The 16,793-nt window shown below is 44.5% G+C and overlaps 1 protein-coding gene across 1 annotated transcript in view; it reads left to right on the top strand.

Annotated features, from left to right (window-relative positions):
• Positions 1 to 16,793, top strand: part of LOC124716751 — a 324,669-nt gene that overhangs the window by 68,355 nt on the left and 239,521 nt on the right. Inside the window, exons 4-6 of the mRNA XM_047243294.1 lie at positions 78 to 435; positions 7,090 to 7,285; positions 11,144 to 11,452. Coding sequence (XP_047099250.1) covers positions 78 to 435; positions 7,090 to 7,285; positions 11,144 to 11,452 — 863 coding nt within the window. The remainder of the gene's footprint in view (positions 1 to 77; positions 436 to 7,089; positions 7,286 to 11,143; positions 11,453 to 16,793) is intronic.

Below are 16,793 nucleotides of genomic sequence, written 5' to 3'. Positions count from 1 at the left end.
GTAGATGTAGACTGTTGATGTAGATTGTAGATTGCATATTGTAGATGTAGAATTGGTGCCAGCTGCCCTGTCCACAGGAGCAGGTGGCCCAGACCCAGAAGAAGCCAGTACTGAGCCCACAACAGCAGCCCCCGCTGCCACTGGTGAAACCTCAGGCGCAGCTTCCACCGCCCCAAAGGACCTCCTAACCGCGCCCGACACAGGGGACCTTCTTGAGGAGTCGGCCGCCGAGGAATCTTCTGAAGAGGAGGAGGAGGAAGAGGACGACGATGGGCTGTTCGACACGTCCTATGTGGACGCTGTCACCAGCGGAGAGGTGAAGCTCGCCTACATCCCGGACAGCCCGGAGCTAGAAGTATCCGGAGGCGCCGACGACCCGTTTGACACTTCCTACGTGGAGAGCATCGCGAAGCAGGCCGAGGAGGATCTCAAAAAGTAAGCAACCTCTCCTACACATCTACTTGTTCATCTTCAGCTCATGAAGAGCTATAAAAAATGTGTGACAAATGCAATTTCGAGATTCAGGGGCGTGAGTCGCGCTGGGTAGCTCAGATGGTAGAGCAGTTGCCCGCGAAAGGCAAATGTCCCGAGTTCGAGTCTCGGTCCGGCACCCAGTTTTAATCTGCCAGGAAAGTTTCCAGATTTACTTCCTAAAAAAATGTAACCAATTGGTGAGACACTCCACCGTGATGTTATCAATGTAAACTGTGTACGATAAAGAACACAAGTCTTGAGTGCATAGTAACATAAAGATTTTACTCTATGACATACTGCCTTTTGGTGATGTTTTGTTCTGACGGACAAAGAATGTTCGGTACAATGTTGGGTACAAAGTTCCTAGTTTTTCAGCTCTAATGTTTTAGTTATGTGAATACACATTTTAATATTCTCATGCAAAAAATTTTAATAGCTTTTAGGGTTGTTATTCCATCTGGATTTATTGTTATACAGACGTTCACATGAGGATGTGGCTTTTAGTACCAAGAAAACGGTAGTCATTCAATAACAGAGGACTAATGCATCTGAAGCGGCTCACAGTTCAATTCTTTCATCTTCGCGGCTCGCGAATGCCCGCCCAGACGCGGGAGATTGCTGCGTTGCCAGTTGCACGCGCCAAGAGAAGCAGCGCCATAGTATAGTATAGTTTGCAAACTTGCGTTAGGGAGGAGCGCGCATTTTATGAAGTAAAGCCACCACGGCTGCATTAACCCTTTCGCTGCTTCAGAGACGTGCTCCCCGCATTCCGCGCCGTGCGCGATTTTGTCATCACTGCACTGCTCGCCTGTGCAGGCACATGGTGTTCTGACTGCTTTGGCACACTTATCATTCGATTTCACAAAAACTACTTGGCCCAAAAATTTGATTTTTACACATCTTCTGGACTGATACCTTTCCCCCATAAATGACTTAATTTTGTTTCGATGTTCAACGCAGCTATTGTGCAGCATTAAATGTAGTAAACCATTGCACGAAATTTTGAAGAGTTTGCAGAGGTAAAAGTCTACAGCGTATACTTGCCGTATGGTCGATTTTAGTTGCCACTAGAAATTTCAAAAAATTACATTCAAACGAATAAAATTCATGAAATAAGACACTTCGATATTGTTTCTAAATAAAGAAAATATTAAACACCGAACCAGATTTGAACTCAGAACCTTTTGCATAGCAACCAAACACCATGACCATTTCATTTTATTTTATTTTTTTTAATCTCATTTTGCTCTATATTGGTCGATGAATTCGTTCGTGGCAGGCGTCCGATGACAGGCGTTCAGGTTCTTTGTTGATCCGTTCACTTAGTTTTTTGTTACAGAAGGTAGCTAACCCTCTGACCGAGCACGCTGAGCTACCAAGCCGGCTACCATTACGCTAACGCAGCTCTTCGTTCAACAGAATTCGTGAAGTTCTTTAAAGAGTTACGAAAAATACCTACAAACACTGTTGGTATGGCTATGAATTGCTCACGTCTCGTCGAAGTACAATAGGAAATAAACAATTACCGCTGTTCTTTATTGCGAAAAAGCGGTTAGTGAGAATGAATTTCCTTGCCGTCACCTGAATTAGGAGGCTTATTGCTTCTTTGGTTTAATTAATTAATAACATATGAAGCAGTTGGTATAAAGAATGCTTTTTCCAAAATTTCTTTTATAGGAAGTCTGCTGTCAAAACATTGCTTTTCCTCAATTACTTTATTTATGACTGAACGTTTCTAAAACTGATGACACTCGTCTGTGCTCTGCACTGCAGTCGAGCTCTGGCAACGTCGTTCTCTGTTCATTGGCTGACTGTGTTTTGTGATTTCAGATGCGCAGAACGAACCTAAACTCGGTCGCCGTCATAAATGACGCGCACTTTAATACCTAGGATGCCTGTGTGTTGTGGTATTTGGTCTGATGCGTAACTGGGCCGTACTTCTTCGAAGATAGCGCTGGAAACGCATTAACGGTGGACGGGAAACACTACCGCAGTGTGTTAAGAGAATTTATGTGGTCTGAACTGGATCGTGTGAATTCTGAAGAGGTTTGGTTTCAACAAGATTGTGTAATTTATCACACATCGATTGCAACACTGGGCTTGTTATGAGAGAAATTCGCTGGCCGTGTAGTTTTACAGAATGTTAACGTGAACTGACCACCCACGACACGAGTTTTAAGACATGACAGTTCTTTCTGTGTATTCGAAATCTCGAGTGTGCGTCATCAACCCACGATCAGTTCCAGAACTAAACGCCGAGATTCAGAGTCTATTTTCAGAACTAGAGGTGCAAATATGCCGGAAAGTAAAATTGCATCGAGAGAATGAGAGTCTGCCAGCAAAGACGCGGAGGGCATTTGAGGAACATCGTATTTCATACATAACTGCAGCTACCATACACTGCAATAGTAGGCTTACGTGTATTACCTACCTGATTAGCATTCGAGCTTCGTAAGACGAACGTGTATGAGCCGACGGTTCAACTCCCACTCAAACTTAAATTTTTTTTTCGTCACTGGTCATATTATTTAAACTATACGTCATTTGAGATGTAATATAACTAAAAAAAGACAAGTATTTGTATGAAGTTTTAGTGAATTTCGTGTTGTTTGACTACTTACTAATTAAATTAATTTAGCAGAGCAAACATATTTATAACTATCGACAAGTAAACGAAGACACGGACAGAGTTTCCCTGAAAATGTATGCCTTATACATGCAATATGGTAAAATACCTGGAACTACTTTGCACCTTGACGCTTCGAGCTACAGAAGAGGCAGGCCCCATTTAGCGCTTAACACTTAACATGCGGAATGGTGAGAAGTTGCTAATGAAGCAAGAACGTATAGTGTAGGTGCACATATTTCGAACTTCAAAGAATTTACGCTTGTACTACAAAACTGAAGGTTTGAGCGGGAGTCGAACCGCTGCCTCATACACCTTCGTTTTACGAAGTCCAAACGCTAACCACGTGGCCACCATGAACTCTAACGTCTGGCACTTACTCACAGATACATCAGCTACATAGTAGGCGTGTAAGACTTCTCTTGGACCTTCTCAGGATAGCCAGAGTAATGCATGTTACTTCTGTAAGGTTCAATATTTGTGGTTTACTTATTCTAGGATTGAAGACAACTGTATAACTTGAAATGACATGTTCAATGTCGCAATATTAGCACAAAAATACGCGTTTTTACACAGTTTTCAGTGTGACAACAAAAAACAGTTTTCAGGATAATGCATCTCGTCAGCATCGAAAAGTGAAATAAGCCTAAACATAAGAATATTAAATATTAACTCTCAGAAAGTTAAATTATCCTAAACACGACAATATTAAAGATTAACTGGTAGTTTCTTTGCAAAATTGTTCCTACACTTGCGTTTTGATGTTGGGCAGTACTACGAAAATTGTCCGATTCCGTTTCAAAGTTCGGTCCTATTTTTAGGATGACAGTCAACTCTATGGTGGATGGTTAGTTATGTGACAAATTGAGCAGAAGATTACCCAAGATCGCTCGAGTTTACAGTGGACACAAGTTGGTGAACCAACAAATTTTCGCCTCTCCGCGCGGTATTTACCTTAAGCTGCGATGGGCTGTCGTCTGCTAGGCCGCTCTCTTCCGCTGAAATTCCTGTAAAACTAATTAAACCTTTGCTGAATTTTCCAGCAGAAACTTTCCATATGTTTCTCGTTATGCGAGAGAACATATCCTCATCCCTAGTCTTAGAATGTGGCGATATACTCGCGCACGGTTGGAGCAGCGTGCATATTATAATTCCCTCTCACTTCTCGCAAGAACAATTAACTAATTGGCTGGTTCGTTTCTCCACAACGATGCAACAACTAATTTATAGCTGGATATCAGCTGCTGTGAACGCAGTGTTCACACAAAAGTACTCCTCTGCGTCATACAGAGCGTTATGCGCTCCGTTCTGCACTTGACGCCAGTTCAGAGAAGAGTTCCCTATAATTTCCGTCTTGTCTACCTCACAGCCGAATTGTCTCCCCAACTGGGTTCTTTCCATCTTCACGTCACGGCTTTTTTCTACCAATAGGAGTGTTCCTCTCATTTTGTGGAAACTCTCTCTACCAATTGCAAGGTCCCTACCATTACACTGCGTCAAACTTCGGCTCTTTTCTCCTTCCTAGCACGTTTCCGCCAATTGGACGTTTTGTGCCCATTCCAGACGCCTAAATGCATAAGTTGACTCTCTCACGTGTGTACCACTCGCTGGACATGTGATCGAAAATGCATCACTGGTGTCGTGTTGTATCCATTTGGAATTCCGAAACGCAGTCTTCTGAAAGCTTTCTGTCCTGTCCTCCCTCAGACGGGCTGTTATACTCGCTCTCCCCGTCTGGTTCACCTGGTCGGTCGTTGACCTTGCGCCTGGGACTCCCCTTTAAGTGGTTTCCGTGGTACCCCCTGTAGCGCGGACTCGCCTCTTCATCGTCCCTCTGAATTCCAAACTAAAACACCTCTCGCTGCTTGTTTCACCTTCTGCTGAAATAGACATTACAGGAACAGTGTGTTAATTACCGTCGATTGAATGTCATCTCTTTTTGCATTAAATAATGCTACGCAAATTTGCTCATTACCGCCGAATTAAGTTAGGTGCCATATTCACCTTCCCATTGCAGTGTATAAAGCTCCCACGTAAGGTGCGAATCTGACCTTCATTTATTCTGCCGCCTTACACCACTTGCACATTATCTCATTCCAAGGGCCTATTAAAGGTGTACAAAGTTCGAAATAAATCCGTGGTTCCAACATCGTGGCTTCCCGTTTTAAGCACAAATAAAACAGATGAAAATCGTGCAACATTCACTGCTGTCAATGTACTAGGACAGAAGCAGCAGGCATTTAATAATCGACGTTCTTCATGGGACACTCTTTACAACGATTAGTCGTTTATGTATTGAATGAACGCGATTAGTCTAAGTACTGAAACTTGGCGAACGCCTTGTGCTACATCTCCGTAATCAGAGTAGCAAGTTCCGATTTTGTGTTTTATTGCTAGACTGGTTCCTGCTCATTTATCATAACTTACACTCATGCTCATAAATTAAGGATAATTGCAGAATGTGGTGCCACACAACGTGGCACTACACAAAACTGACGCTAATAGCACAGGCACATAGGGAACACACGCAACATAGATCTATAAGTCCACGGTATTGGTGATAAGTTGAGAAAACTGTCCCGAAACACATGTGCTACAAAACACCACTGTTTCCTGCGCATGTACCCCTACATCAATATGGGATATGATCACCACGCACACGTACACAGGCCGCACAACGGGTTGGCATACTCTGGATCTGGTGGTCGAGCAGCTGCCGGGGCATAGCCTGTCATTCTAGCACCAGTGCTTGTCGGAGCTCCTGAAATGTCGTAGGGGTTTGAAGACGTGCAGCGATACGGCGACCGAGAGCTTCCCAGACATGCTCGATGGGATTTAGGTCTGGAGAAAAGGCAGGCTACTCCATTCGCCAGTTATCTACTGTTTCAAGGTACTCCTCCATGATGGCAGCTCGGTGGGGCCATGCATTATCATCCATCAGGAGGAGGGTGGGACCCACTGCACCCCTGAAAAGTCGGACATACTGGTGCAAAATGACGTCCCGGTGCACCTGACCTGTTACAGTTCCTCTGTCAAAGACGTGCAGGGGTGTACGGGCACCAATCATAACCCCACCCCACACCATCAAACCGCGACCTCCATACACGTCCCTTTCAAGGACATTAAGGGGTTGGTATCTGGTTCCTGGTTCACGCCAGATGAAAACCTGGCGAGAATCACTGTTCAGACTATACCTGGATTCGTCCGTGAACATAACCTGGGACCACTGTTCCAATGACCATGTACTGTGTTCTTGACACCAGGCTTTATGGGCTCTTCTGTGACCAGAGGTCTGTGGAATGCACCCTGCAGGTCTCCGGGAGAATAAACCATGTCTGTTCAGTCGTCCGTAGACTGTGTGTCTGGAGACAACTATTCCAGTGGCTGCGGTAAGGTCCCGAGCAAGGCTACCTGCAATATTCCGTGGCCGTCAGCGGGCACTGATGGTGAGATATCGGTCTCCTTGTGGTGTTGTGCACTGTGGACGTCCCGTACTGTAGCGCCTGGACACGTTTCCTGTCTGCTGGAATCGTTGCCATAATCTTGAGATCACACTTTGTGGCACACGGAGGGCCTGTGCTACGACCTGCTGTTTTTGACCAGCCCTAGTATTCTATCACTCATAACGTCTTCACTATCTGTTCTTTGAGCCATTTTCAACACACAATCACCATTAGCACGTCTGAAATCGTCTGCACACTTACTCGCTGCACCGTACTGTAACATGCATCAACACACCTCTGCGTATGTGGACTGCTGTCAGCTCCGCCATGCGCGACCGCAGGTCAAATGCTCCGCATGGTCATACCCCGAGGTGATTTAAAGCCGCAAACCGCCCACCAGAGCGTTGTTTCACCATATATCAGCATTATCATTAATTTATGAGCATGAGTGTAGAATAAACGGATTACCCGGCCTGGAGGAGTTTTGTTGGCCGTGCACTGGACAGCTGTGTAGCAGCATAGCGACGCTGGCTGCGGTGTTGTCAGGAGGCCGGCGGTCGTGCTCGACTCGGCGGTGGTGAAGGTCCTCGCGGGCAGAGCTCCGCCAGCCAGCAGCGCCCTAAAGCGCCCCTCGCCCTCCCCCAAGCGCCAGCCGCGCGCCGCAGACGTCGACCTCCTGCTCGCCAGCTTCGACGAGAACGGAAACGCCCCCGCCGCCGCCTCAGAGGGCGCCCCAGTCGAGGTAACTCATTTCTGTGTGTGTGTGTGTGTGTGTGTGTGTGTGTGTGTGTGTGTGTGTACGCCAACGCCTCAGAGTAATTACACCTTGATTTCTCACCCCCATTTATCTCTGCATCTGTACTGCACTGAAGAAATATCTGCACAACAGTGAAAATGTCGACTGTGTACGACGTCCGTTCAAAAAATTCTGGAACATTCGTAATTTCGTGCCAGTGGTGTGCTGGAGCGAAATGCGGTTGGCATCCCTGCCCACGCCTGTGTTTAATCGGTAACTGCCGGAAGTTTAATTGTTGTATTTCTGTTAGGCGTTGTTCAGTGCTGTATTGGGTAGAACGCTGAATAGAACAGTTTGCGAATTTCGAGATGGCAGAGTTAGAGGGGCAACGCGTCTGCATTATATTTTCCGTGAAACCCAAGAAAATCTTTACAGAAACGCATCAAATGGTGCAAGAAGCCTACGGTGATGACTGCTTAAGCCGCACTCGGTGTTGCGAATGGTTCACACGGTTCAAAAATGGCCAGACGGATGTTAAAGATGGCCTTCGTTCAGGACGCCCTTCGACGTCTACCGACCACGCTCAAGTCAGGAACGTCAACGAAACTGTGCGTACCAATCGAAGACTGACTGTCCGAGAGACTGTAGAAGAATGCAACATACCAGTTAGATCATGTAATGAAATCCTGACACAGCAACTTCGAATGTATCGTGTAGCCACCAAGTTCGTCTCACGGCTCATGAGTCAATAACAGAGAGACCTTCGCCCCACAATCTGTGAAGACCTTTTGGGTCGCGCAAATGAGAACGAAATCTTCCTTAGGAGCATCATAGCTCGTGATGAGACGTGGATCAACGGCTATGATGTTGAGACCAAGGTCCAGTCTTCACAATGTATCGGGAAAGGTTCTCCAAAACCGAGAAAAGCTCATCAGGTCAAGTCAAATTCAAAACTATGCTGATAGTTTTCTTCGACTTTGAAGGATTAGTTGATAATGTATTCGTGCCACAGGGACAAACTGTTAATCGATGGTGCTATCGGGGAGTGTTGCGACGCCTGCGAGAAAATGTGAGAAGGAAATGGCCCGAAATGTGGCGAGACAATTCATGGCTCTTGCATCACGATAAATCAATCGCACATTCATCCCTCTGGTTACGTGACTATTGCACAAAAAACGAAATCACTGTACTACATCATCCTCCATACTCCTCAGACCTGGCCTCTGCGGATTTTTTTTTATTTCCCTAGTTGAAAACCCCATTCAAAGGACGAATATTTGCAACGATAGACGAGATAAAAGAAATTTCGCAGACGGCGCTTCGCGCGATGCAGTAAGAGGCGTACCAAGACTGCTCCCGGAAGTTGGAATGGCAATGCGAGCGGTTTATCATTCGTGGAGGAGAGTATTTCGAAGGAGACCACGCACTATAAGTAATAGGTAAGGGTAGAAAAATTTTGTGGACAAAATTCCGGAATTTTTTGAATAGCCCTCTTATGCGGCATGTTTCGTTTGGAAACAAATGTGTTCCATTAACTCACAGTACTTCACGTTGACAACAGTAATGACTGCTTTAGATTTTACCTGGAAGTCTGCATTACCACCATCCCTTGTGCAACTGGAAGTCACGAATTGCTACCCATTCCTGCCCTTTCTGTTGCGATTCCCTATTTCATATAAATTTATGCATCAGTCGTGTCATCACCACTCAAAGATATACATTTGTCTGTTCTTACGGACATGTTCGAAAGAAGACACCACACATGTATAAAGATTATAAGGTGTGACGACCACAATGAAACCTGTAATGGACTGAGGTCGAATTAAATAGGATCATTCTGAAGAAATTAGATTAGGAAATGAGGTGCTAGAGATAAAAGAAGATTTTAGAAATTTCGGGAACAAAATAACTGCTGTGAGCAGAAGTGAACAACATACAAAATGTACACTGGCAATATTAAAAAATTGTTTTCTGAAAAAAGATGTACGTTAACATCGACTATACCTTTGTGTGTAGGGAAGTTTTTTTCTGAAAATGTTTGCTTGGAGTGTAGTCTTGTATGAAAGTGAAACTTAGCCGTGCCGTTTAAAGCACTGCAGTCATGGACTGTGCGGCTGATCCCGGGCATCGGTGTGTGTGTTTGTTCTTTGGATAATTTAGGTTAAGTAGTGTGTAAGCTTAGGGACTGATGATCTTAGCAGTAAAGTCCCATAAGATTTCATACACATTTGAACATTTGAAAGTGAAACTCAGGTATTCGACAGTACAGACGACAAGACAATAAAAGCTTTTGCAACAGGTACTGCATACACTCTGGCCTAGATGCAAGCACTCATTCGATTGGGTAACGTGTCATAAAGACGTTATAGCCTCTCCTGAGTCATGTTGGTCCACAATTGTTGTAACCAGTGCTTGGTATCCTGAATACTGACACTGGGATGTAATAGATATCCGAGCTGGTCCCAAACATGTGCTATTGGGGCAGATCTGGAGATCTTGCTGACCACAATAGTACCTCAACACGTGCACCAAGTTCATAGAGACACATGCCATATGTTGTGGAGCATGTTACTGCTGAAAACTGACTCCTCAATACGGTCCCATAGCACATAAAATTTGAGGACGCAGAATATCCGAGATGCGTCGTTGTGTCGTCAGAACACCGTCAATCACTACCAGTCAAGACCTGAAGCCATACGCAATTGATCCTCCCAACATGAAGGACGACGGTTCAGTCCCGCGTCCGGCCATTCTGATGTAGGTTTTCCGTGATTTCCCTAAATCACTCCAGGCAAATGCCAGGATGGTTCCTTTGAAAGGGCACAGCCGACTTCCTTCCTCATCTAATTCGATGAGACCCATGACTTCGCTGTCTGGTCTCCTCCCCCAAACAACCCCCAACCCTCCCAGCATGACGTCACGAGTAACTTGGTTGTGCCTCCAATACACTGAAAGACTGGGAACTCTTCCCAGATTGCTGCCATACTCGACCATAGTCATCTGAGGCAGTGCAGAAGCACCGATCTTCGATGAATACAATACGACGCCATTCGTCACCAGTCAATGGTTCCTTGTCAGAGCACCACTCCAAACGTAGCTATTTATGTAGCGGTGTTAATGGCAGCCTACAAATGGGACGGTAGTTTCCTAGACCAGATGCTGCTAATCTCCGAGCAGTAGTGCGGAATGACACGAAATGTGGCAGGGAATCCATTACTGGTTCTCAGATACCAGGCACATGTGTGAAGGAGTTACAATATCCTTGGTGCACAATACGGTGTTCGTCCCTTGCATTGATCAGAGGTGGTCGATGGGAAGTATGCCTGCCCCCACATTCCCACACAATCCAACTCTGGGCCACTGCCACATCCAAATGCCCCACAAAACTATTGCACGATTCGTCTAGCGGGCCAGGTGTGAACGTACACTGAGGCCTCTTTCAAACTCTCTCAGGTGCTGATAATGCTGTCTCAAACAAGTACACAGCTTCTCCATGTCCTTCACAGTGATCGCTCAACATCTGACACTGACCCTGTACCAGTTCTGGTAACAACGCGGAACATGAACAGCAATAATGCACCCTGGTGGCTGTCCTACCTGTCACAGAGAACTGCAACTCCAAACATTTACACACGCACCAATGGTGTGCCCATGTACGAAGTTACACTGAAGTCTGATCATGTCTGCTAGGGGCTTCACTTTTTTGTCAGGTAGTAAATGTTATAAGGAAATGCTTATCTAATGATTGAAATGTTATGCCTTGTTTTTATATCCTAACTTCTAAGTGCATCAGCTCCCAGTTTTCTGCCAGTTCGATTTGGCAACTCTGGCCCCTGCAAGTGGCCCTTGTTCTCTGCCCTCTAGCCCGCCCCCAAGTCGCTGCTCGACGACCTAGACGACGTCCCCGCGCCCCCCACAGCCCCCGCGCCACAGACGCAGCCGTCACCGTCGCCACACCCCCTGCTGATCGACGCCCTCGGGGCGTCCGCCTCCCCCAGTCCCCTACCGACCACCGCGCCAGACTACGACCACGACAAGGCAGCAGCAGACGACCACCAACCCGGAGGTGACCTGCGCGACCTGGTCGCCGAGTTTGACCTCATCTCAGCGCCCGACTCCACTGGGGTCCTTACCACATCAGCCGCTCTTTCTGAGCCCAGCGTCAAAGTACAGGTAAGTCTTACATTACTACCCACCTACTTGAGTTCAAATCGCCATACCACCACACAGTGCTCTCTAGCTCTTGGGTCCCTTGTAGTTACACAACATATCATCTGTTACTGGACATTAAATATTGAGTGCATCCAAACTTTACGATGGCCTGGAACACTTTCAATGAAGTGTCTGAATTCCTGAAGAGGAGCAGCAACCCATTCTTCCTCAAAAGCCGAATCCCAAGAAGGTAGTGATGTTGGACTAGAGCAGTGTCATGTTCTGACTCGTTGCAGAGGTGTTACCTTGGGTTCAGGCCGGCACTGTGGTCACGCCAGCCGATTATGGGAATGTTATCTACATCTAAAGCTATACGGATACTCTGCAAATCACACTGAAGTGCGTGGCAGAGGGTTCAACGAACCATCTTCACAATAATTCTCTATTATTCCACTCTCGAACAGCGCACGGATAAAACAAACACGTAAATCTTTCTGTGAGAGCTCTGATTTCCATTATTTTATTACGATGATCGTCTTTCCCTATATTAGGTCGGCGTCAACAAAAGAGTTTCGTATTCAGAGGAGAAAGTTGGTGATTGATATTTGGTAAGAAGATTCCGCCGCAAGTAGAAAGGTCTTTGTTTTAATGGTGTCCGTCCCAAATCCTGTATAATGTCCGTGACACTCTCTCGCCCATTTCGCAATAGTTCAAAACGTGCTGTTCTTCTTTGGACTTTCTCGATATACCCTGTTAATCCTATCTGGTAAGGATCCCAGACCGCGCAGCAGTACTCCAAAATAGGACAGACAAGCGTAATGCAGCCTGTCTCTTTAGTAGATCTGTTACACTTTCTAAGTGTTCTGCCAATAAAACGCAGTCTTTGGTTAGCCTTTCCCACAGCATTTCCTATATCTTCTTTCATTTATATTGTTCGGAATTGTAATTCCTAGGTATTTAGATGAATTTACGGTCTTTAGATTAGACTGATCTATCGTGTAATCGAAGTTTAACGGATTTCTTTTAGCACTCATGTTGATGACGTCACACTTTTCATTATTTAGAGTTAGTTGTCAATTTTCGCACCATGCAGGTATCTTTTCTAAATCTTTTGCAATTTGTTTTGATCTTCTGATGAGTTTACTGTACGATAAACAACAGCATCATCTGCAAACAATCTGAGCCGGCTACTCAGATTGTCTCCTAAATCATTTATATAGATAAGGAACAGCAGAGAGCCTATAACATTACCTTGGGGAACGCCAGAAATCACTTCTGTTTCACTCGATGACTTTCTGTCTTTTAATGCGAACTGTGACCTCTTTGACAGGAAATCACGAATCAAGTCACATAACTGAGACGATAGTCCATAAGCACGAAAATTCACTAAAAGCTGTTTGATTACTACCTTTTGTGAATAATGTGAGGTTCTTGTCAGGAAAGGTATGAATCAGTGCAAAGCTCTGTTCTGGTATGTTTTTGGTGTTCGGATTTTTCCCACGTTTATCAACAGGTGACGTATCCTTAAATAGTAATTTACAGACACGAGTTTGTCACTGCATGTACATCCAAGAAAGCTTCCTGGCAAACCTATTTGCTTTCACTTCCACGTGTTATATGATAAAGAAACGCTGCAACACAATGATGCACTTTTCACAAAATTCTGGATCGGATTTCCCAGAGATCGCCTCTGATATACTTCCTCTGCTTCAATAAGTTGCTTCAGATGTTAAATGCTGGGCAAATTTGGTAGGAAGATGAAGAAATTTTTCCAAAACGTCATTACGTCGATTTACCTCAACAGAAGCATCACTTTTCAATCTCCATCTGAAAGGAAATTAATAATAAAAGAATTGTATTGTAGATAAAAATAAATATTACTTCTACTTACATCTCTGGCATTTTCATGCTGTTGTTCCAAGTAAGATTAATATTTACTTGCATGATTCTCCAACTGCTTTCCCTGGAACATAATTATCTTTGCAATTTCGATAAGGCAGTCCTCTTGTAGCAGCATTATTTACTTTATTTCTGCTATAGTCAGTACTATTATTCTTCTACAGTAATATTTCAACTATTGCTCACCTGAAAGACAATGAACACTGACAAGGATTGTCAGCGCCACAAGAAAGGAAAAGAGCAAGTTTATCAACGATATACTCATATTGCAGTCAAACAGTTTCATCACGCGTAATAAGTCAGTAACGTATTTGGTTTCAACTACGAAAAGCGTAAACACCATCTTCGTTTCTATCATTTGTAGGGCCATGACATGTTTCATTTCATCACCAAACGATTTCTATTTCCTGTTTATCAGAAGGATAAAACAATGGAACCACAAAATAAATGACCAATATCCTTAACATCGGTTTGCTGCAGAATTCTTAAACACATTCTCAGTTCGAATATAATAAATATCCTCAAGACCACACAACTTATTTCCACGAACAACATACTTTTAAAAAGCATTGCTCGTCCGAAACTCAGCTTCCTCTTTTCTCACATGATATCCTGCGAACTGTGGATGAAGGGCAACATGCAGGTTTCATATTTCTCCGGTAGATTTCCGAAAAGCATTTGACACGAAGGTACAAACATATAGAATAGGTTCCCAAATATGTGGATGCCTCGAAGACTTTTTAAGTAACAGAAACCAGTATGTAGTCCTCATCAGAGACAAGGGTGTAGTCAGGAGTGCCACAGAGAAGTGTGATAGGGCCGCCGTTGTTATCTATACACAAAAAAGATTTGGCAGATAGGATGGGAAATAATCTGCAGTTGTCTGTTGATGATGCTGTGGTGCACGGGAAAGTTTTGAAGTCGAGTGGCTGTGGGAGGATTGCTAGTTGGTACGATGAACAGCGGCTAGCTCTAAAAGTACAAAACATTAATGGGGATGAATAGGAAAAGCAAACCCGTAATGTTCGGAGGCAGCATTAGTAAAGTTCAAAGAAGGACCGCTCGTTCTGAATTATTGCGAAATAGGGGAGATAATGCCACAGACATGATATGCGAATTGGAGCGGTAATCATTAAAACAAAGGTGTTTTTCGTTGCGACAGGATCTTCTCATGAAATTTCAATCACCAGTTTTCTCCTCCGGTTGCGAAAACATTCTATTGGCACCCACCTACATAAGGAGAAATGATCATCACGATAAAATAAGAGAAATCAAGGCTCGCAAAAAAAATTTAAGTGCTCGTTTCTCCCGCGCGCCGTTCGAGAGAGGAACGGTAGAGAGACAGCTTCAAGGTGGTTCATTGAACCCGCTGCCAGGCACTTTATTGTGAATAGCAGAGTAATCACGTAGATGTAGATCTAGTAGTGGTAGTGTCCTACTTGACACAGTCACGTCTTTTAAATACGGGGTGTTCAAAAAGTCTCTCCGCAGTGCCGTGTGGTTGTAAGCCGCGCGTGCCATATGCCGCAGTGAATATACCGAAATGAAACTCAGTGAAATACGAGTTATTAATTTATTGAATATTCATTTTTACTTACAAATTTCACATTAAATGGCAGGCTGGCCGCTGTGGCCGAGCGGATCTAGGCGCTTCAGTCCGGCATCGCGCTGCTGCTACGGTCGCAGGTTCGAAGCCTGCCTCGGGCATGGATGTGTGTGATGTCCTTAGGTTAGTTAGGTTTAAGAAGTTCTAAGTCTAGGGGACTTCTGACCTCAGATTTTAAGTCCCATAGCGCTTGGAGCCATTTGAATTAAATGTTGGAAGGCCCCCCCTGTTGTTGAATACACAATTCAATTCGTCTAATCATGTTTCCAAACACAAGCTGTAACATTTCTTCTGTAACAGAAGCAGGAAAAGTGGATATTCCAGTTTTCAATTCATCGATGGGTTTTGGACGGTTTTTATAGACAGTTACTTTCGCTGCACCCCAGAAGAAAAAGTCAGGTGGTGTTAGGTCAGGCGATCGTGGAGGCCAAAGTCCCTGTGAAATTTTGCGATCACCAAAAACATCAGCAAGCAGCGACAGTGAAACGCGAGCTGTATGTGCGGTTGCACCATCCTGTTGAAAATAACCGTTCAGTATTTCACTTAACACAAGTTCTCCTATGAATGGGTACAGAATATCACTGCAGTATCGTTGTGTGTTTATAGTTTCGTTGAAAAATATGGGACCCACAATCCGACGTCTAGAAATTGCAATCCAAACTCCTATTTTCTCAGAATAAAGTGGTTCCTCATGAAAACACAGTGGATTTGCAGTACTCCACATACGAGAATTTTTCGAGTTCGTATACCCGGATAAATGAAACCACGCCTCATCAGTGAGAAACGTTTCATTAAGAATATCCCTGCCATTTTGTTGAACGAAATTTTTGAATCATTGACAATAATGCAGTCTCTTGCCATGATCAGTATTTTTCAGCACGAGTGTCACTTTATACGGGAAAAGTTCTAATTTTTTCCTTACAGCTGTGTGGGCCGTTCCGACACCAACATCGATTTACTGGGCGAGTTCTCTTACTGACTTATTCGGACTCATGGACATTTTATCGGAAATATCGACTAGTTTATCGTCAGACAAAACGCTAGGACGATCACTTCTCGGTGCATCTGTCACTGAACCCGTACTTCGAAATTTGTTAATCAAATCTCGCACAGTATCGCGATGTGTCAGTGTTGACTCCGGAAAAACTGAATTAAATGTTTGACGAACTGAAACTGTGTATTTACCGCAAGCTCTGGACACTTGTTCGACTAAAACACACGTTCTTCAATGGTTAGCATTGTAACAGTGACAAAAACGAAACAAACGAACAAAATAACTAAACTTAAACGTCCACGTCAACACGTAACGACACAGACCAGCGATACTATTGACGCTGGCTAAGATAAACGAAACAGTGGAATGTTGGGAGAGTCCACTTGAAGGGAAGTAACACAGGCAGGCAAACAATCGTACGGCACGCGCGGCTAACAACCATACGGCACTGCGGAGAGACTTTTTGATCGCCTCGTATACGGGCGTAGCGTTGCAAAGCGGAATGAAATGGAACGACCATGTACAGGTCTTAGTATGGAAGGTGAATGGTCGACTTCAGTTTATTGGATAAATTTTGGGAAAGTGTAGTTCATCTTTAAAGAAGACTTCATATAGCACGCTAGGGTGATCTATCCTTGAGCACTGCTCGAGTGTTGTGATCCACATCAGGTCGGATTAAGGGAAGACATTGAAGCAATTCGGAAGAGGGATGCTAGACATGCTACCGGTGGGTTCGAGCAATACTCAAGTATTACGGAGACGCTTCGGGAAATCAAAGGGAAATCCCGTGAGGGAATGTACCACTCTTTGCGAGGAATACTATTGGGAAACTTTAGAGAACCGGCATTTGAAGCTGACTGCAG

This window comes from Schistocerca piceifrons, chromosome 9 (assembly GCF_021461385.2).
Source record: "Schistocerca piceifrons isolate TAMUIC-IGC-003096 chromosome 9, iqSchPice1.1, whole genome shotgun sequence".
NCBI lineage: Eukaryota > Metazoa > Arthropoda > Insecta > Orthoptera > Acrididae > Schistocerca > Schistocerca piceifrons.
This window is presented reverse-complemented; position numbering and strand designations above follow the sequence as displayed.